General features: G+C 50.8%; 2 protein-coding genes across 7 annotated transcripts in view; one reads left to right on the top strand and one right to left on the bottom strand.

The window, feature by feature from the left end:
* Positions 1-5985, top strand: part of PHKG1 (phosphorylase kinase catalytic subunit gamma 1) — a 14849-nt gene extending 8864 nt beyond the window's left edge. For 2 of the 3 annotated variants that reach the window (XM_055347106.2, XM_055347108.2), the window contains 6 exons: positions 2193-2258; positions 2467-2630; positions 3662-3752; positions 3869-4022; positions 4160-4285; positions 4616-5985. In XM_055347106.2, coding sequence (XP_055203081.1) covers positions 2193-2258; positions 2467-2630; positions 3662-3752; positions 3869-4022; positions 4160-4285; positions 4616-4861 — 847 coding nt within the window. In that variant the 3' untranslated portion in view covers positions 4862-5985. Of the gene's footprint in view, positions 1-1653; positions 1750-2192; positions 2259-2466; positions 2631-3661; positions 3753-3868; positions 4023-4159; positions 4286-4615 lie in introns of all 3 variants that reach the window. The other variant, XM_063708111.1, reaches the window with a different exon arrangement.
* On the bottom strand, positions 5247-21741 carry SUMF2 (sulfatase modifying factor 2). 4 transcript variants are annotated; one of them, XM_055347114.2, is made up of 10 exons: positions 21563-21712; positions 17312-17465; positions 12821-12935; positions 11720-11764; positions 11202-11352; positions 9025-9080; positions 7721-7805; positions 7399-7543; positions 6869-6986; positions 6261-6380 (listed from the first exon to the last, which is right to left on the bottom strand). In XM_055347114.2, the coding sequence occupies exons 1-10, from the start codon at positions 21684-21686 to the stop codon at positions 6261-6263; spliced, it is 1113 nt and encodes a 370-aa protein (XP_055203089.1). In that variant the 5' UTR covers positions 21687-21712. The 4 variants fall into 4 exon arrangements, with proteins under 4 accessions (XP_055203086.1, XP_055203088.1, XP_063564182.1 ...); XM_055347111.2 differs by lacking the exon at positions 6869-6986 and having other exon boundaries at positions 5247-6380; positions 21563-21741; XM_055347113.2 differs by lacking the exons at positions 6869-6986; positions 7399-7543 and having other exon boundaries at positions 5247-6380.

Genomic DNA, 21741 nt, shown 5'->3' with positions numbered 1-21741 from the left:
GGGTTCAAGTGATTCTCCTGCCTCAGCCTCCCAAGTAGCTGGGATTACAGGCACCCACCACCATGCCCAGCAAATTTTTTATGTGTGTACTGTTTTAGTAGAGACAGGGTTTTGCCATGTTGGCCAGTCTGGTCTCGAACTCCTGACTTCAAGTGATCCACTCGCCTCGGCCTCCCAAAGTGCTGGGATTACAGGCATGAGCCACCGCACCCAGGCTGACTTCCTTTTGAAAAGATCTCACTGACTATCTAGGGATGACTGTAATGAGGCGGGATTGGAAAAAGGGAGGCCAGCAGTATTGAGGAGAGAGGCAGGTGGTAGAGGTTGCATCTGGGGTGTGGTCCAAAGATCAATATCATCATCACCATCACCACCATCATCATGCCCCTGCTTTGGCATCAATAGGATTAGTAAGATGAGCCCCTTATTGCTGAGCATCAAATGTGAACAACACAAAGTGCTCTGTGAAATGCAAATTCCAGACTTATCATGGGCCAGGCACAGTGCCTGTGTCACACCTGTAATCTCAACACTTTGGGAGGCTGTGGTGGGAGGATTGCTTGAGGCCAGGAGTTTGAGGCCAGCCTGGGCAACAAAGTGAGACCCCATCTCTACAAAAAAATATAAAATTAAGGCCGGGCATGGTGGTTCACCCCTGTAATCCCAGTACTTTGGGAGGCTGAGGCAGGCGGATCAGATGAAGCCTGGAGTTCGAGACTAGCCTGGGCAACATGGCGAAACCCCATCTCTACAAAAAATACAAAAGTTAGCCCAGCATGGTGACAGATATCTGTAATCCCAGTCACTCAGGAGGATGAGGCACAAGAATGGCATGAACCCAGGAAGCAGAGGTTGCAGTTAGCTGAGATCGTGCCACTGCACTCCAGCCTGGGCAACAGAGGGAGACTTTCTCGGACCCCTCCAGACTCACCAGCTGCAGCTGTCTCGACTGCTCTGTGGCACTGTCCTGTATAGCCCTTGGGGACAGCTCAAATGTCTTTAACCTTTGAAGAAGTTGCTGGGGGAAGCTATTTTTAATGCTGCCCTGAGGAGCCCTCCAGGGTATAACTAGATTGTTCTAGCAGAGTTCTTTCTAGATCATCCCAGGAGGTAAGAAGATTGCACCTCAATTCTTAATCCCGTAATTGGCAAACTTTGCTCCTGCAACTCTTGCACAGCCGATTCTTCCCATTTGTTTCCTGGGAAAAAATCGGGATACTCGGCCAGGCGTGGTGGCTCATGCCTGTAATCCCAACACTTTGGGAGGCTGAGGCGGGTGATCACCTGAGGTCAGGAGTTGAAGACCAGCCTGGGCAACATGATGAAACGCTGTCTCTACTAAAAATACAAAAATTAGCTGAGTGTGGTAGTGGGCACCTGTAATCCCAGCTACTCGGGAGGCTGAGGCAGGAGAATTGCTTGAACCTGGGAGGCAGAGGTTGCAGTGAGCCGAGATTACATCATTGCACTCCAGCCTGGGTGACGAGCAAAAACTCCATCTCAAAAAAAAAAAAAAAAAAAAAAAAATCGGGATACTCACGTCCTTCTGATCTGGGTCTGGGGTCCTGGGCCAGTGGTTCATAGTCCCCTCTTTCAGCCTCCAGCCATCATTTAGGCCCCGATACATCCCAGTCCACACTGTCACTTCCACAGATGGGAAGACACTGATACAATGGAGATGGAACAGAAATGGTGCTTGGACTGGGACTCCCCCAAGTCCACCAACTTCAGGGCCCAGGGCAGGGCAAGGTACTGCTCACAGGGCCACCAGTTCGGGGCCCATTGCTTCCCTGGTCACTTCTAGCCATCCTGGCCTGGAACTAGGGTAATGGGAACCTGGGGAGGGGACTTAGCTGAAGAAATGCCTACCTCATGAAATGGTGGGAAAAATTTTTCCAGGGGAAAAATTCAGTCAGAGGAGAAACCTAGGCCATCTCTATTCCTCGGAGGGTTGATGAGAGCCTGAGCCCCTGATGTGGGCCACCTCTCCAGCCTCCTCTGCTTTTCTCCCAGTTCTTCCAGAACACTTCTCTCCTCACTTCCCCAGCTCCTCTCCCCAGACTGTGGTTCTCCATGGAGAGTGGCCCACTTAGCTTCTAGAGGTATCAGGGCGGAAGGCAGCTCTCTGGGAGCAGGGTAAGGGCAGTGGTGGTCTTGGGACCGATCCAGCTATCAACCCTCTGTTTCCACAGGATGAAGAGAGGGGAGCTCTTTGACTACCTCACTGAGAAGGTCACCTTGAGTGAGAAGGAAACCAGGTGAGGGTCCCTTTGCCCTTCTCTCCGCTCCCTCCCACTTGGCTTAGGGCCACAGGCACTGGGGTCTCAGGGGAGGCAGGGCGTGCATGTGTCTGGGCTGGGCGTGTGTGCTGCTCCCTTGCAGTGTGGCTGAAATGTGAGCTGCGTCTCCCTGCCTGTTACCTGACCCTGAGCAGAGGAAGAGTAACAAGTGTGTGCCCCACCCTAGAAAGATCATGCGAGCTCTGCTGGAGGTGATCTGCACCTTGCACAAACTCAACATCGTGCACCGGGACCTGAAGCCCGAGAACATTCTCTTGGATGACAACATGAACATCAAGCTTACAGACTTTGGCTTTTCCTGCCAGCTGGAGCCGGGAGAGAGGCTGCGAGGTCTGGTAACATGGTCTTGGCCCACGTCCAGGCCTCGGGTGCTCAATCAACCGTCCACAGAATAGAGATGGTCTGGGTTTCTCCCCTAACTTAATTGTTCCCTGGAATAAAAATTCCACCATTTCAAGGGCTAGGGATTTTTTTTTTCTTTTTCTTTCTTTTTTTTTTTTTTGAGATGGAGTCTCACTCTGTCGCCCAGGCTGGAGTGCAGTGGCACGATGTCGGCTCACTGCAACTTCCACCTCCCGAGTTCAAGCGATTCTCCTGCCTCAACCTCCTGAGTAGCTGGGATTGCAGGCACGCGCCACAACGCTCGGCTAATTTTTGTATTTTTAGTAGAGACAGGGTTTCACCATGTTGGTCAGGCTGGTCTTGAACTCCTGACCTTATGATCCGCCCGCCTCGGCCTCCCAAAGTGCTGTGATTACAGGCGTGAGCCACCGCGCCCAGCAGGGCTAGGCATTTCTTCAGGTAAGTCCTCTCCCAGGTTCCCATTACCCTTGTTCCAGGCCAGGATGGCTAGAAGTGACCAGGGAAGCAATGGGCCATGAGCTGGTGGCCCTGTGGGCAGTATCCCGCCCTGCCCTGGGCCTTGAAGTTGGTGGATATTGGGGGAGTCCCAGCCCGAGTGCCATTTCTGTTCCATCTCCATTGTCTCTTTGGACTTCCTTTTCCTTTTTTTTTTTTTTTTTTGAGACAGAGTCTCACTCTGTCACCAGGCTGGAGTGAAGTGGGGCGATCTCAGCTCACTGCAACCTCCACCTCCCAGGTTCAAGCGATTCTCCTGCCTCAGCCTCCTGAGCAGCTGGGACTACAGGCACATGCCACCACGCCCAGCTAATTTTTGTATTTTTAGTAGAGATGGAGTTTTGCCATGTTGGCCAGGCTGGTCTCGAACTCCTGGCCTCAGGTGAGCCGCCTGCCTTGGCCTCCCAAAGTGCTAGGCTTATAGAAATGAGCCACTGCAGCCAGCCTGGACTTCCTCTTCTGAGCGCCCTGCTGACCTGCCCTGATGATGACTGTTCCTGCAGAGGTCTGCGGGACCCCCAGTTACCTGGCCCCTGAGATTATCGAGTGCTCCATGAATGAGGACCACCCGGGCTACGGGAAAGAGGTGGACATGTGAGTGCGCCGGGAAAGGAGGAGCACCCAGCTAGGCTGGGCAAGGGAGGAAGTAGGCAGCGCTGGGCCGGTGCCCCTGGCGCTGGGTAAGTGGCCCTGGGCCCTCGCATGTCCAGGTGGAGCACTGGCGTCATCATGTACACGCTGCTGGCCGGCTCCCCGCCCTTCTGGCACCGGAAGCAGATGCTGATGCTGAGGATGATCATGAGCGGCAACTACCAGTTTGGCTCGCCCGAGTGGGATGATTACTCGGACACCGTGAAGGACCTGGTGAGAGGCCAGGCCAACTGGCTCCTGGGCTCAGGGCCGCGATGCCAGGCGCCCCTGCCCAGGGAGGCCCCGCCTCTCCTGACATGCTGGAGGGGACCTGCCTTGACATTCTCAGTTCCCCTCTCCTCCTCTCACAGGTGTCCCGATTCCTGGTGGTGCAACCCCAGAACCGCTACACAGCAGAAGAGGCCTTGGCACACCCCTTCTTCCAGCAGTACGTGGTGGAGGAAGTGCGGCACTTCAGCCCCCGGGGGAAGTTCAAGGTACTAAGCGTCCTGATCCAGGCCCGCCAGCTCCCTAAGTGCAAACCTCTAAGCCCTCTCCTCTCCCAGGAGTCCTTACACCCCGTGAATTTCCAGAGTACCCATCCCTCCCCTCCCAGCTGCCCCGTGATGGCTTCAAAGACAGCAGGTGTCAGCCCACTGGCTCGGTCCCTGAGGATGCTGGCCAAGTGGGAAGTGGGGGACACTAGGAAGGCCCCGCAGAAGCCACCCAAGGCTTCGTGGCAAACGAGCCCAGAGCGTCCCTGTGCTGGAGGGGCAGGGCCTGGCAGGGCAGGGGCTGCAGCCCAGCTTCTCCGCCTGGCCCTGCAGGTGATCGCTCTTACCGTGCTGGCTTCAGTGCGGATCTACTACCAGTACCGCCGGGTGAAGCCTGTGACCCGGGAGATCGTCATCCGAGACCCCTATGCCCTCCGGCCTCTGCGCCGGCTCATCGACGCCTACGCTTTCCGAATCTATGGCCACTGGGTGAAGAAGGGGCAGCAGCAGAACCGGGCAGCCCTTTTCGAGAACACACCCAAGGCCGTGCTCCTCTCCCTGGCTGAGGAGGACTACTGAGGGGCTGGCCAGTCAGGGAGGGCTAGGGGGCAGGTGGGGAGGGGAAGCCACGGAAATACAAGTCAAAGGGGTGAGACGCGTGCAGACCTCTGCAGAAGGAGCACTTGGCCCTGGCCAGGAACCCCTGGGGCTGAGGCCATGATCCCCTCTCAAAGGCTGTGCACAAGGGAAGCGGGTGTTCCCACCACACAGCAATACCTGCAGGCTGGGGCAGGCCCTGGGTGGGCAGAGATCACACGTGGCCTGAGAACCAGGAACCCCCTGCTCCTCCACTTCCTAGATGAGCCACCATCTCCATTTCTCTTTAGGGGAGGCCCAGAGTTACTGACACTCAGGCTTTCTTCCCTTAGGGTCACAGGGTGAGGATCAAAGACACACAAATGTCTGAGATACACAATTGCAGGAGATTTTATTGGCCCCATGACATCCAGTGACAGTGTGGGAGCAGGCTACTCTCCAGGGACATGTTTTTGGAGGCATATGGAGAAGGGGGCCCAGGCGAGGTGGCTCACACCTGTAATCCCAGCACTTTGGGAGGTCGAGGTGGGAGGATCGCTTGAGGCCAGGAGTTCGAGACCACCCTGGGCAACAGAGTGAGATCCCATCACTACAAAAATTCAAAAAATTAGCCAGGCATGGTGGTGCACACTTGTAGTCCCAGCTACTCAGGAGGCTGAGGTGGGAGAATTGCTTGGGCCCAGGAGTTCAAGGCTACAGTGAGCCGTGATCACCACTGCACTCTAGCCTGGGCAACAGAGAAAGACCCTGTCTCAAAAAAAAAAAAAAGAATAGGAAGCTTCTGATATTTGTCTTTCTGGAGTACTATTTGCTTTGTGATTCCCACAATGCACTGCTTCACTTAGTACATCATCTGGTTCTCCCAGACCCTTTTAGGACTGAACTGTGCTTTAAATAGTTACATGTTTGCCTGTTACACAGTGGAAACTAGTTTCCTTCAGAGGGACACGAAACCACAGATGAGGCCACGAAGAAAGCATTCTCCTTCCACAGCAACTGGCTGAGAAAACAGAACCAGGAAAATTCTGCCTTGAGGAAACAATGTCAGCTTCCTGAATCATCCAGGGAGAAAGGGGGAGAGAATAGATTTTAAAATGCTTAACAAATGGCCTTTCAGAGCACTCTGTTCCAATTGTTTGTATGTTTGCAATCCTGTGTCAATAATACTTGGCCTCTAACAGAAACACCTGGCCCCCAGCCATCGTCAACACACACTGGGGCCCTTCTCCAAAACACAGGAGGCTGAGTCCTCTCCTGCCCTGGTGAGAGGCGCCTGCCACAGAGGGATGGGAGACAGGGAAGGGGAAGTTCTTTCCTGAGGCTGAAGCTCTTGAGCTTGGAATTGCGCTGTTTGCAACATGGCCAGGGAATGACAGTGACCCTAGAAGGCTTTTCTCCTTGTCACCACCCGGCTGCTTACAGCTCCCCTGGCGGCCGGCCTGCGTCTGCAGCACAGCGGAAACCGAGGTTGTCTGAGGCTGAATCTGGAGTGTTGCCCATCCTGCCAGCAGAGAAGGGGAGAGAGGACAGACACGTCCTGAGAAAGAGGCCTAGGGCTTACCCATCTTCCCTGCTTCATCCGCAGGGCCGGCCATGATCAGGGAGCATGAGGGGTGGGGAGAGCATGGTCTGGAAAGAAGCCTAGTGTGAGGACAGGTCCTGAGCCTGTGCCAGTCCTGGGAGAAAGGGGACAAGAAGGGGCTTGGGGACAAAAGGAGCCTTGCAAGAGTAGGGGGAGGGACAGTGGCCCCAAGAGACAGCACTGGAGAGCAGAAAAGACAGTGACTAACTTCTATGTTAGCAGTTGACAACAGCTCAGTAGAGAAAACCTGTCCACAAGCAATGAGAATATCACGGCCGGGTGCAGTGGCTCACGCCTGTAATCCTAGCATTCTGGGAGGCCAAGGCGGGCTGATTGCTTGAGTCCAGGAGTATGAGACAAACCTAGGCAGCATGGCAAAAACTCATCTCTACAAAAATTAGCCATGCCTGTAGTCCCAGATACTTGAGGAGCTGAGGTGGGAGAATCGCTAGAGTCTGGCAGTTTGAGGCTGTAGTGAGCTGAGACTGTGCCACTGCACTCCAGCCTGGACAACAGAGCAAGACTCTGTCTCAAAAAAAAAAAGATTTTTCGTGTGCCCACCAGTTTGAAGAGTCAGTAAGTCTATGACCACCAGTAATGACCTACTGGTGTGGTCATTCTACTTCCCTCCCTTTGCCCACCTAGTGGTAAGGACAAGAAGAGAAACCCCATAATTAAGATGCCACACACAGTCTCCCTGGGTACCAAGAGCTGGCAGGAGAGTCACAAGGTGTCCTGGGTCCCTCTGCTTTTCATAGCAAGTGCTGCTGGCTTTCTTTTCTGTACCCACAACTGGGCACAGGCTCAGGGAGATGCTGGGACCAGCTCATTACACACTGACGGTTGGTGGTGTGAAGGTGGGGACACTCTGGGACCGGGATTCAGACCTCAGCCCCCAGCTACAAGGCCCCGTGTTGCCTGGGACCAAGCCCCTTACCTGGTGGTGACCCGGGCCCGGTGATTGGCAGAGCCATCAGCTGTGTCGATCCAGGATGCCCCCCGGAGGACGCGCATGTCCTGCTCAGCAGCCTGGTACGGTGATGCTGTCCACTCCCACACGTTCCCCAGGAGGTCATAGAGCCCTGCAGCCCCACCGGCGGGTCAGGCCAGGCTGGGACCCGCCGACCACCCCGCCTACCCTCTGAGGTCCTGGGGGCCAAATGGCAGAAGGGAGGTGCTTCCCTCTGCCTCCTCTCTCAGACACGATGGTCCCAACAGCCAGTTCATGGGCACAGCTGCAAGCCCAAGACAGCTCTTACCGTAGTTGTTCTGGGCGGGGAAAGCATTCACTGGGGAGACTCCATGGAAGCCATCCTCAGCTTTGTCTCCCTTGGGGAACTTTCCCTGATGGGAGAAAGGAAGGGTAAAGGATTTACCACCTGTCCCAAAGCAGGTCCTCATGCCTATCCAGAGGAAAACCAAGATCGTCTTGCTGTCGCATCTGGGGAAGGGGAAGGGCACAGGGCGGTGACCTAAGATTCCTATCTAGAGCTCCCAAACCCATCACCTCACATCCCCAGGGTGACCCCCGCTGCTGGATTAGGAAGAGTGTTTCCCCTGTACCCACAGGGCTCCAGGTCAAGCCCAGCCCACACGTGACTTCTCCACTCTTAGCAACATCCTGCCCTCTGCCTGGAACCCCACATGCCACAGTGCCTCAAGAAGACAGGATCCTCCACATCCTGCCCCCGTGTCTCATGCCTGAGCACTGCAGCCTATTCCTGCTGGCCTTCTCAGGACAGTGCTTTTTTATTTGCTTATTTTAGTTTTATTTATTATTTATTCACTTTTTTTTTTTGAGGCAGGGTCTCATTCTGTCGCCAAGGCTAGAGTACAGTGGTAGCATGATCTTAGCTCACTGCAACCTCCGCCTCCTGGGTTCAAATGATTCTCCTGCCCAAGGCCCAAGCAGCTGGGATTACAGGTGCATGCCACCATGCCCAGCTAATCTTTTATTTTTTGTAGAAGCAGGGTTTCACCATATTGGGCAGGCTGGTCTTGAACTCCTGACCTCAGGTGATCCACCCGCCTCGGCCTCCCAAAGTGCTGGGATTACAGGCGTGAGCCACTGCACCCAGCCCTACAACTCTTTAATAGAAAGTACTTATGCTGGCTGGGCACAGTGGCTCATGCCTGTAATCCCAGCACTTTAGGAGGCCAAGGCGGGTGGATCACCTGAGGTCAGGAGTTTGAGACCAGCTTGGCCAACATGGCAAAACCCCATCTCTACTAAAAATACAAAAAAATTAGCCGGGCATGGTGGCAGGCACCTGTAATGCCAACTACTTGGGAGACTGGGGCAGGAGAATCGCTTGAACCTGGGAGGCGGAGGTTGCAGTGAGCCAAGATCGCACCACTGCACTCCAGCGTGGGCAACAGAGAGAGACTCTGTCTCAAAAAAAAAAGAAAGCACTTATGACCCATTGTCTTTTGCTTTACCAGCTTATGAGTCATCAGTTGCATTAGAACCCAAGCCTTCTGGATGCCGCGGCCTAACAACACAGTGCCCAGCCTCCAGCAGGTCTCTGTCAATGCTTGGTGAAAGGAGGAACATAGGTCTTACCTGCCACAGGTTGGTGCGGTTTGGCTGGAACCGGTTCCCCCATGGGTAAACTTGACCTGCGAGGAGAGCAAGGAGGCAGCAGAGGAGGGGGAGGTGAAGAATTAGGGAAGGAAAAAAGAACACAGAAAGAGTGAGGGAATCAAAAGGAAGTTAGAGGGTGATGAGAAAAAAGAGTGAATGACCTGCTTTTATTTCCCATGCCCATCCTCTCCACTCGCTGAACTACATTAGAGGGCCCTGGCCTCCTCATGTGCTCCAGGGCAATGCAATCCTAAGCATGGTTCTGGGACCTGAGCCAGTTTATAAAGCATCTGTTATCAGTTTATGTTGAGAAAAGTACAGAAATCGAGAAACTTGAAATTGGACTTAGATTGCATAAATGAATGAGCCAGAGGCAACCTCACAGGTCATATTAAAAACTTCGATCACTGGCTGGGTGCGGTGGCTCACACTTGTAATCCCAGCACTTTGGGAGACCGAGGCAGATGGATCACGAGGTCAGAAGTTCGAGACCAGCCTGGCCAACACAGTGAAATCCCGCCTCTACTAAAAATACAAAAATTATGCAGGGCGTGGTGGCTCACGCCTGTAATCCCAGCACTTTGGGAGGCCAAGGCAGACGGATCAGGAGGTCGGGAGATCGAGATCATCCTGGCTAACACGGTGAAACCCTGTCTCTACTAAAAATACAAAAAATTAGCCGGGCGAGGTGGCGGGCGCATGTAGTCCCAGCTACTTGGGAGGCTAAGGCAGGAGAATGGCGTGAACCCGGGAGGCGGAGCTTGCAGTGAGCCGAGATCGTGCCACCACACTCCAGCCTGGGCGACAGAGCGACACGCTGTCTCAAAAAAAAAAAAAAAAAAATAGCCGGGCATGGTGGCAGGTGCCTGTAATCCCAGGTACTAGGGAGGTTGAGGCAGGAGAATCCCTTGAACCCGGGAGGCACAGGTTGCAGGAAGCTGAGATTGTGCCACTGTACTCCAGCCTTGGGCGACAGAGCTAGACTGTCTCAAAACAAAAAACAAAAAACAAAAAACAAAAAACTTTGATCACTGATGTACCTGGTGTTCACTGAAAGATTGTGTAGAGGGGTTTAATGTGCAGAGTTGCTTTTTGCTGTCCTAACTTTTTGTGTAATTAGGATTGCAGAATGACAAATGACTGAGTTAGGAGCAAACAGTGATTCTTTTTTTTTTTTTTTTTGAGACGGAGTCTCACTCTGTCGCCCAGGCTGGAGTGCAGTGGCGTGATCTCGGCTCACTGCAACCTCCACCTGCCAGGTTCACGCCATTCTCCTGCCTCAGCCTCCCAAGTAGCTGGGACTACAGGCGCCCACCACCAAGCCCAGCTAATTTTTTTTTGTATTTTTAGTAGAGACGGGGTTTCACTGTGTCAGCCAGGATGGTCTCAACCTCCTGACCTCGTGATCCACCCGCCTCGGCCTCCCAAAGTGCTTTGATTACAGGTGTGAGCCACTGCGCCCGGCCGCAAACAGTGATTCTTAACATTAATCCCTGTACCCCAGAGGCAGAAGTGTGTAGTCTTGGTAATTCTTCTTTTTCCTTATGCTATGTTGCTCTAGTTATAGTTATTGAAATGTAACATGTCTGTGGAATTTCCAATAAAATATTTTATGTCTGTTCTTTCAATTTTCCAGTTATTAATTTTTATGGTATTTTATAAATATATCAGTCTGAGACGGACTAGAAATTAAAAAAAAAAAAAAAAACACTGGTCCTCCACCACAGATAGCTTAAGAAGCACTGCTCTAGGGAACACAGACCCTTCCTGCCCCATCCCCCCTGCTTTTTCTTTTGAGACAGGGTCTTGTTCTGTCACTCAGGCCAGACAGCAGTGGTGCGATCATAGCTCGCTGCAGCTTTGAACTCCTAGGCTCAAAGGATCTTCCCACCTCAGCCTCCTGAGTAGCTGGGACTACAGGCACATGCCACCAGGCCCAGCTCATTTTTGTATTTTTCGGAGAGACAGGGTCTCCCTATATTGCCCAGGCTAGTCTTTTACTCCTGGCCTCAAGCGATCCTCCTGCCCCAGCCTCCCAAAGTGTTGGGATTACAGGCATGAGCCACCGCGCCCAGCCCCCTTCCACCCTTTAAAGCCCCTCATGCTGGGCAGGATGGGGAGAAGAATAAAGGAAAATCGCCTTATCATCTGGATACCCTTCAAGCCCCCTCGGGCGGCAAACTCCCACTCTTCCTCCGTGGGCAGTCGTTTTCCCCGCCAAACACAGTAGGCACGGGCGTCATTCCAGCTCACATGTAACACTGGGTGCTCCAGTCTCTCTCGGATGCCAGAGCCAGGACCTGCAGGCTGACAGCCAGGATTAAGTGAGACAGGCTTCCGGGAGCGCATTAAGTCGGAGGCAGGCTAGGTTTAGGGCGCCCGCGTTCAGCTTTTACCACTAGATGGAGCAAGAGAGCTGGAAGAGAGCCGGGTGAGTGACGAGTGGTCGGAGTCAGAAAAAAGAGACTACAGGAGGCTGAAGGGAGAAATGGATGGGTAACAGGAAGCAGGATTCGGGCAGGCGAAACAGGCCTGCTGAGCGCTTTCCCTGATATTCTCCTATCCTCCTTTGAAACTCAGTGTTCCTGGATGTACGAGGGGTAGAGAGGAGGCTGGGCCTGGAGAATAAGAGTCAAGCAGGGGTAGAAAATGAGGTAGCGGAATCAGCCCTTACCTGCCTCCAAAATGCCTTTTCCACTGGAAGCCACCAGAGTACAGACTGCAAAAAAGAAGGAGACCGACTGCAAGATGCTCCGGCCCAGCAAAGGCACCTCCCCGACTGAGCCACAGGACGCAGAACAGAGACGTCAGGCTGAGACTCAGGCGGTCTAAGTGAGGTTGTGGCTGAATTTTTTTTTTTTTTTTTTTTTTGAGACAAGATCTTGCTCTGTCACTCAGGCTAGAGTGCAGTGGCACCATCACAGCTCACTGCAGTCTCAACCTCCTGGACTCAGGTAATCCTCCCACCTCAACCTCCTGAGTAGCTGGGACTACAGGTGTGCATGACCATGCCCAGCTAATTTTCTTTTTTTTCTTTTTTTTGTAGATATGGGATCTATGTTGCCCAGGCTGGTCTTGAATTCTTGGGCTCAAGCAATTGTCCCACCTCGGCCTCCCAAAGTGCTGGGGTTACAGGCGTGAGCTGCTGCGCCCAGCTGAGACTGGAATCTTTATAGAGCCCATCTTACCACCCTTATTATAGGTTGGCTTGCCAAGGTGATCTCTCTTTTTTTTTTTTCTTTTGAGACACAGTCTCACTCTGTCACCCAGGCTGGAGTGCAGTGGCGCCATCTCGGCTCACTGCAACCTCTGCCTCCCAGGTTCAAGCGATTCTCATGCCTCAGCCTCCTGAGTAGCTCGGATTACAGGAGCGTGCCACCACGCCTGTCTAATTTTTGTATTTTTAGTATAGACGGGGTTTCGCCATGTTGGTCTTGAACTCCTGACCTCAGGTGATCCACTCACCTCAGCCTCTCAAAGTGCTGGGATTATAGGCATGAGCCACCATGCTCGGCCCACCAAGGTGATCTCTTGATTCAAGTTCCTTGGACCCTATCCTGACTTGGACATTTAGGCAAGAGCTGACTTGGGTTCAGGGTTAACTTCTTGGGAGTGTGTACTGATTTGACGCTCCATGGTGAGTTTCTCTTGCTTCCCCTCTGCCTCCACCTCTCAGGTCTGATTCTCCACTGTGTCCCAGGTAACCCATGTCCCACAGGATTCCCTGTCCAGGTCCCACTCCTATCCGCTCAGCTGCAAGACCGGGTTCTCTCACCTTCATTGGCTGGGTGGCTTTGTTTCTCAGCTCATCAGAGACAAAGTCCTCAAAGACAAAGCTCCATCCAAACATCTCAGCTTCTGTCCGATACTTTTTCTCCCTGACAAAATCCCTGTAAAGACATAGTTCAGCTGGTTCAGCTGGTGAGGTTCTGTGCCCACCCCATCTCCTCCTGCTCCAGGAAACTTCAGATATCCCTGTCCTGTAAGTTATACACCACAGTGTGTTCATGATTGCCAAGGAATTAACCTGAAGCCTGAGTGATTTTCTTTTAAATTAGAATACAACGAATTCACATACAGTAAAATTCACTCTCTTCAGTGTTTAGTTCTGTGAGGTTAATTAATTTTTTATTTTATTTGTTTATTTGTGTATTTATTTAGAGATGGAGTCTCACTCTGTCGCCCAGGCTGGAGTGCAATGGTGTGATCTCGGCTCACTGCAAGCTCTGCCTCCCGGTTTCACGTCATTCTCCTGCCTCAGCCTCCCAAGTAGCTGGGATTACAGGCGTCTGCCACCACGCCCAGGTAATTTTTGTATTTTTAGTAGTGACAGGGTTTCACCATGTTGGCCAGGCTGGTCTCGAACTCCTGACCTAGTGATCCACCTGCCTCGGCCTCCCAAAGGGCTGAGATTACAGGCGTGAGCCACCACACCTGTCCTATTTATTTATTTTTTTGAGACAAAGTCTCACTCTGTTGCCCAGGCTGGAGTGCAGTGGCACAATCTCAGCTCACTGCAACCTCCACCTCCCAGGTTCAAGTGATTCTCTAGCCTCAGTCTCTTAAGTAGCTGGGATTACAGACGCATACCACCACGCCCAGCTAATTTTTGTATTTTTTGTAAAGATAGGGTTTCGCAATGTTAGCCAGGCTGGTCTCGAACTCCTAACTTCAGGTGATCCACCCAAAGTGGCCTCCCAAAGTGTTGGGATTACAGGTGTGAGGCACAACACCTGGCCAATATATTTTTTTTTTTTTTTTTGACATAGAGTCTTGCTCTGTCTCAAAAAGACTGTTGCCCAGGCTGGAGTGCAGTGGTGCAATCTCAGCTCACTGCAACCTCCACCTCCTGGGTTCAAGCGATTCTCTTGCCTCAGCTTCCCCAGTAGCTAGGATTACAGGTGCACACCACCATGCCCGCTAATTTTTGTCTTTTTAGTAGAGACGGGTTTCACCATGTTGGCCAGGCTGGTCTCAAACTCCTGACCTCATGATCTGCCCGCCTCGGCCTCCCAAAGTGCTGGGATTGCAGGCATGAGCCACTGTGCCCAAATTATTTTTTATTTAATTATTTAATTAATTATTTATTTATTTATTTTTAGACGGAGTCTCACTCTATGGCCCAGGCTTGAGTGCAGTGGCGTGATCTCAGCTCACTGCAACCTCTACCTCCTGGGTTCAAGCGATACTCCTGCCTCAGCCTCCTGAGTAGCTGGGATTACAGGTGTATGCCAGCACACCCGGCTAATTTTTGTATTTTTAGTAGTGATGGGGTTTCACCATGTTGGTCAGGTTGGTCTCGAACTCCTGACCTTGTGATCTGCCTGCCTCAGCCTCCCAAAGTGCTGGGATTACACATGTGAGCCACCGCGCCCAGCCAATCATTTATTTTTTTGAGACCAGGTCTCACTCTGTCACCCAGGCTGGAGTGCAGTGGCACAATCATGGCTCACTGTAGCATCGACCTCCTGGGTTCAAGCGATTCTCGTGCCTCAGCCTCCCGATTTATTTTAATTATTTATATTTTGAGACTGGGTCTCACTCTGTCACCCAGACTGGAGTGCAGTGGCATAATCACAGCTCACTGCAGCCTTGACCTCCTGGGCCCAAGCAATTTTCCCTCCTCAGCCTCCCAAGTAGCTGTGACTACAGGTGCATGCCACCATGCCTAGCTAATTTTGTAGAGATGGGGTCTCACTATGTTGCCCAGGCTGGTCTAAAAATTCTGAGCTCAAGTGATCCACACACCTCAGGCTCCCAAAGTGTTGGGATTACAGGCATGAGCCCTGTGCTCAGCAGTTCTGTGAGTTTGACAAAGCATATAGTCACTACAATAATCAAGATACAGAATAGTTCCATCGGTCACCTCCAAAAAAATTTCCCTGCAACTCACCAACCACGGACCAGGTTTTTTTGTCCCTATAGTTTTGCCTTTCCCAGAACACCATATAACTTGAATCATACAGTATGTAGTCTTCTGGGTCTGGCAGAGGTTTCCTTCACTTAGCAAAAGGCTTCTGAGATTCATCCATGTTGTTGCCATTAGTAGTCTGTCCCTTTTTATCGATGAGTAGTATCTTATTGTATGGACATACCATATTTTGTTCATACACTTACCAGCTGAAGATCATGTGAGTTATCTCCTGTTTTTGGAGATCATGAATAAAGCCACTGAGCAGGAGATTTAAGGGTGGGGAATGTGTCTCTTTACTGAAAGGTCTCCAGCACATCTTTTTTTTTTTTTCTTTTTTTTGAGAAAGGATGTCTCTCTGTTGCCCAGGCTGGAGTGCAGTGGTGCAATCATGGCTCACTACAGCCTCAACCTTCCACACTCAAGTGATCCTCCTGCCTCAACCTCCCTACTAGCTGAGACTACAAGTGTGTGCTACCATGAAGGGCTAATTTTTTTTTTTTAATTTTTAGTAGAGATGGGGTCTGTGTTGCCCAGGATGGTCTCGAACTCCTGGGCTCAAGTGATCCTCCCACCTCAGCCTCCCAAATTGTTGGGATTACAGACGTGAGCCACTGCATCCAGCCCTTCATCACATATCTAATCTCACAACAACCATCAGAGATAGATGTAACAGGTGTTATTGTTATTAACTCCATTTAAGAGGTGAAAAACACTGAACCAAATAGAAGTGAAAAATTGGGCTTTTAAAATGGATTTTCGGCCGGGCATGGTGGCTCACAGCTGTAATCCCAACACTTCAGGAGGCCAAGGCAGGCGGATCACCTGAGGTCAAGAGTTCAAGACCAGCCTGACCAACATGGAGAAACCCTGTCTCTACTAAAACTACAAAAAATAGCTGGGCGTGGTGGTGCATGCCTGTAATCCCAGCTACTCAGGAGGCTGAGGTAGGAGAATCGCTTGAACCCAGGAGGTGGAGGTTGTGGTGAGCTGAGATCGCACCATTGCACTCCAGCCTAGGCAACAAGAGGAAAACTGTGTCTCTAAATAAATAAATAAATAAAAATAAATAAAATGGATTTTCAAGGCCAGGCATGGTGGGTCACACCTATAATCCCAGCATTTTGGGAGGCCACAGAGAAGGATCACTTGAGCCCAGGAGTTCGAGACCAGCCTGGGCAACAGGGCAAAACCCTGTCTCTACCAAAAATACAAAACAAAATAAGCCGGGTGTGGTAGTGCGCACCTGTAGTCCCAGCTACTCAGGAGGCTGAGATGGGAGGATGGTTTGAGCCTGGGACGCAGAGGCTGCAGCAAGTTGAGATCATACCACTGAACTTCAGCCTGGGTGACAGAGCCAGACCCTGTCTCAAAAAAATAATTACAATAATAATAATAAAATGAATTTTCATATACTTTGGTATGGTTTAGTAAGTTTCAGGGGGCAGATTGTCAGGGTAAGATGGATTGTTATATATATATATTTATATATATATATGTGTGTGTGTGTGTGTATTTATATACTTATTTACTTATTTATTTATTTTAGCAGAGATAGGGTCTCCCTATGTTACCAGCCTGGTCTCAGACTCCTGAGCTCAAGCAATCCTCCCACCTCGGCCTCCCAAAGTGCTCACATTGCAGGTGTGAGCCAGCACACCTGGCCTATAAGGGGAATTTAAAGGACTCTCTACTATGATGTCCCTTCTCCCAATCCCTTTCCCCATGTAGAAGAGGGTTCTGTTGAGTGACTGGCGTTTGCTTATATTTCTCAGTGCTATGCCCAGTGTAATGGAAAATGCACTGGCTCAAGAGCCCAGGGATTTGAGTTCCAGGCCAAGCTCATCCACTAACTGAGAGAGTCAGTCAAACCTCTTTGGATTTCAGGTTCTTCATCTGAATAACATATCCCATAGTACACTGCAAAGATGACACGTGACAGTGAACAAGTTAGTTTTCCTTTAGATATTAAGAATGAGGCCAGGTGCAGTGGCTCATGCCTGTAATCCCAGCACTTTGGGAGGCTGAGGTGGGCAGATCAGTTGAGGTCAGGAGTTCGAGCCCAGCCTGGCCAACGTGGTGAAACCCCGTCTCTACTAAAAAAATACAAAAAAAAAAAAATTAGCCGGGCGTGGTGGTGAACACCTGTAATTCCAGCTGCTCGGGAGGCAAAGGCAGGAGAATTGCTTGAACCCGGGAGGTGGAGGTTGCAGTGAGCAAGATTTGCGCCACTGCACTCCAGCACCTGGGTGACAGAGGGAGTCAGTCTCAAAAAACAAAAAAAAAAAAAAAAAAAAGAAAAAAGAATGAGATTAGAGAGGGTATTCATTCCTCCTGGAAGAATACCTGATGTACCTGAAATCTCTGTTGGTGACAGGAAATATGTCGATGGCAAAGGGTTTCACTGTCACCTCCCGCACAGGCCCTTCATCTCTGCTGTCTGGAGAATTTGTTCCCATCAGGAATCTCCCACCCTGCAGTTGGACCATGCTAGTAGCCTGTCCATTTCCTGCAGAGAAAAAAGAGAGTTACCAGTAATACATGCATATATATAAAACAAGTGGTAATATTTGGATCATATGCAATACTCATGATGGTATAACAAAACACAACAAAAAATGTGGAGGCTTAAAAATCTGGCTTTAAATTCCTTTTGGGCTGGGCACGGCGGCTCACACCTGTAATCCCAGCACTTTGAGAGGCCGAGGCGGGCAGATGACGAGGTCAGATCAAGACCATCCTGGCTAACACGGTGAAACCCCTTCTCTACTAAAAATACAAAAAAAAAATTAGCCGGGTGTGGTGGCAGGCGCCTGTGGTCCCAGCTACTTGGGAGGCTGAGGCAGGAGAATGGTGTAAACCCAGGAGGCAGAGCTTGCAGTGAGCCGAGATTGTGCCACTGCACTCCACCTGGGCAACAGAGCGAGACTCTGTCTCAAAAAAAAAAAAAAAAAAGAAAAAAGAAAAAAAGAAAATTCCTTTTGCGTTTTGTTTGTTTGGCTTCACATTCTTGTTCTGCCACTTAATTTGCTGGGAAACCTTAGGCAAATTACTTAATCTGAGATTCAATTTCTTTTTTTTTTTTTTTCATGACAGGATCTCGCTGTGTCACCCAGACTGGAGTGCAGTGGTGCACTCTTGGTTCATTGCAACCTCTGCCCCCATCAGCTCAAGCAATCCTCCCACCTCAGCCTCGTGAGTAGCTGGGACCACAAGTGTGCACCACCACACCTGGCTAATTTTTGTATTTTTTGTAGAGATGGGGTTTTGTTATGTCGCCCAGGCTGGTCTCAAACTCCTGAGCTCAAATGATCCTTCCACCTCAGCCTCCCAAAGTGCTGGGATTATAGGTGTGAGCCAGCACGCCCAGCTGAGATTCAATTTCTTCATCTGAAAAATGGGGATATCTATGGACGACCATAGCTTATTAATAAAAGAAAAAAATAAGTATGAAAAATAGTGATAATATCTCACTATCTCTTAGGTAGCAGCTGTATCAATTAAAATAACATGGAACCAGGAGCAATGGCTCAGAGACAGGGTGCAGAGGCTAAGGCAGGAGGATTGCTTGAGCCCAGGAGTTCAAGGTTGTAGTGAGCTATCATTGTGTCACTGCATTCCAGCCTGGGTGACAGAGTGAGACCCTGTCTCAAAAAATAAAAAATAAAACGATAATAATAACAATAAAATAGCATGAGTGAAATGTTGAACACATGGTAGATTTGCACTTACCTCTTTCTTCCTCTACACAAGTCCTTTTCTTCCTCTACACAAGCCCTTGTCCCAGCTAGGTGAATTTAGACACTCTATCCTAAAATACATCTAGCACTTTCTTTCCATCCTTCTGCTCATGCTGTTTCTCTGCCTCTTCCTCTCCACTTACTGAACTCTTATCAGTTCTTAGTGATTCTCACCATTATATGCACCAGAAGAGAAGCATATAATACATATATGTTTGACAGTATATCCCTGGCCTCTGCCATAAGTGCATAATTATTGCCAAATAGTTGAATGAGCACCTTTAGACTTGTAGGAATGCCTCAGAAAATCATAGAATTAAAAAGGACCGGCCAGGTGCGATGGCTCACACCTGGAATCCCAGCACTTTGGGAGGCCGAGGCGGGCAGATTACCTGAGGTCAGGAGTTGGAGACCAGTCTGGCCAACATGGCGAAACCCCGTCTCTACTAAAAATACAAAAATCAGCCAGGCGTGGTGTCAGGTGCCTGTAATCCCAGCTCTCAGGAGGCTGAGGCGGAGAATCGCTTGCACCCGGGAGGCGGAGGTTGCAGTGAGCCGAGATCACGCCACTGCACTCCAGCCTGGGCGACAGGAGCGAGACTCTGTCTCAAAGAAACAAACAAAACCAAAAATAAGCCAGGTATGATGGTGTACACCTGTAATCCCAACTACTCCGGAAGCTGAGGCAGGAGAATCACTTGAACCTGGCGGGGCGGAGGTTGCAATGAGCCAAGATCGCGCCACTGCACTCCAGCCTGGAGGGACACAGAAAGACTCTGTCTCAAAATAAATAAATAATAATAAAGGGTCTTTGCTTCAACCTCCTTATTCCACAGGAGCAAACCAAGACCCAAAAAAGAAATATGACTTAAAGAGCTGGTTAGCAGGAGACAGGACTAGATTTAGGTCTCTTTACGGTGCTGTTTCCAATAAGCCATACTGCTTCAGCTGATGCACCACTTCAGTGTCTTTCCAAGAAAGGATGTCTAAGCACTACAACTTCTTTCAAGGCAGAGTCCTGGTCTTTTGATGTTCCTCAAGATCCTATCTTTGGATCTCTTATTCTGACACACTCACAGTGATTTCATCCATTTTCAGTTTTTCGTTTTTTTTGTTTTGTTTTGTTTTGTTTTGTGAGGCGGAGCCTTGCTCTCTTGCCCCGGTCAGAGTGCAGTGGCCCGATCTCGGAAAACTGCAACCTCCGCCTCCTGGGTTCAAGCGATTCTCCCGCCTCAGCCTCCTGAATAGCTGGGACTACAGGCGCCCGCCACCACGCCCGGCTAATTTTTTTGTATTTTTAGTAGAGACGGGGTTTCACCATGTTGGGCAGGCTGCTCGAACTCCTGACCTTGTGATCCGCCCGCCTCAGGCTCTTAAAGTGCTGGGATTTCAAGCGTGAGCCACCTCACCTGGCCCATTTTCAGTTTCTTTCACAAATATATTGCAAAGGGAAAAAACGGATCATCCTGGCATGGTGGCTTACGCCTGTAATCCCAGCACTTTGGAAAACTGAGGCAGGGATTGCTTGAGGCTGCAGTCAGCTATGATGGAACCATTCACTCCAGCCTGGGCAACACGTCGAGACCTTGCCCCCCGTCCCACCAAAAATAAATAAATAAATAAATAAATAAATAAATAAATAAATAAATAAATAAAAGGAGTAAGTAGGGAAATCTCAGATTGAATCGGAATTAAGAAATAACAAACAATTGCAATGTATGAGCTTTATTTTGTCCCTAATTCGCCAGCAAACGTTAAAAACCATTTATGAGATAATAGATGAATCTGAACAGACTGAATATATTATTAAGAAGCACTGTCAATTTTTTTAGGTGAGAAACGGTTTGACTATTCAAGCTTAATAAATCCCTAGAATAAAATGGGATAATGTCTGGACCCACTTCCAAATGGCTCCAGGAGAGGGGGAATGTGCGATTCCGCAGGAGCAGGACTGGCCACAAACTGGCAGCTATTTAAGCTGGCCGAGGAGTACGTGGGGGCGGGGGTCGTTCCTCGTTATATTCTCCTCTTTCCTTTTTTTTTTTTTTTTTTTTGAGACGGAGTCTCCCTGTCGCCCAGGCTGGAGTGCAGTGGCGCTATCTCCGCTCACTGCAGGCTCCACCCCCCGGGGTTCACGCCATTCTCCTGCCTCAGCCTCCCTAGTAGCTGGGACTACAAGCGCCCGCCATCACGCCCGGCTAATTTTTTGTATTTTTAGTAGAGACGGGGTTTCACTGTGTTAGCCAGGATGGTCTCGATCTCCTGACCTCGTGATCCGCCCGCCTCGGCCTCCCAAAGTGCTGGGATTACAGGCGTGAGCCACCGCGTCCGGCCTTTTTTTTTTTTTTTTTTTTTTTTTTTTGAGATAAAGTATCGATCTGTCGCCCAGGCTGGAATGCAATGGCACGATCTCGGCTCACTGCAACCTCCGCCTCCTGGGTTCAAGCGAGTCTCCTGTCTCAGCCTCCCGAGTAGGTGGGATTACAGGCACCCGCCGCCACGCCCGGATAGTTGTGTTTTTTTGTTTTTGTATTTTTGTAGAGACGGGGTTTCACGTTGGCCAGGCTGGTCTCCAACTCCTGACCTCAAGTGATCCACCCGCCTCGGCCTCCCAAAGTGCTGGGATTACAGGCTCGAGCCACCGCGCCCGGCCTCTCTTTCCCTTTTTTAGGTTTGAAAGATTCCACAGCAAGAAGTTGAAAAGTATAAGGCGGTGAGGCGCCACGCGCACCGAGAGCTACCTCCCGAGCCGGCCGCTGCAGCCGCATCCCGGAAGCCGGCAGAAGGGCCTAGGGCTCTCTCCCGTCAGGGCGGAGCGCCCCAACCCCTTCCCAGCGCCCCCAGGATGGACGGCTGGTTCACTGACCTAGCTTGAGCCACGCGCCGACCAGGAGCGACAGCAGGGGCATCAGCGGTAACCCATGCCGGGCCATCAGGACTGCCGCGCTGCGCCGCGTACACCCACGGCCCCGCTGCGCATGCGCCCTCATGCACCGCAGCGGCAGTCGACCCCTATGCACATGCGCAGGCTGCTCCACCACCCGC

Source organism: Gorilla gorilla, chromosome 6 (assembly GCF_029281585.2).
Source record: "Gorilla gorilla gorilla isolate KB3781 chromosome 6, NHGRI_mGorGor1-v2.1_pri, whole genome shotgun sequence".
NCBI classification, from domain to species: Eukaryota; Metazoa; Chordata; class Mammalia; order Primates; family Hominidae; genus Gorilla; species Gorilla gorilla.
Note: the sequence above shows the minus strand (reverse complement) of the source record. Positions and strands in the feature narration are given on the sequence as shown.

Excerpts from the sequence above, each read along its gene's own strand:
- SUMF2 (XM_055347114.2), bottom strand. The coding sequence starts at position 21,686 with ATGAGGGCGCATGCGCAGCGGGGCCGTGGGTGTACGCGGCGCAGCGCG. Across the intron at positions 12,936-17,311 it reads GTCACCAACAGAGATTTCAG|GGATTTTGTCAGGGAGAAAA; the intron begins GTACATCAGGTA and ends ATGTCTTTACAG. Across the intron at positions 6,987-7,398 it reads CGGGCCCGGGTCACCACCAG|AGTCTTGCTCTGTTGTCCAG; the intron begins GTAAGGGGCTTG and ends TTTTTGAGACAG.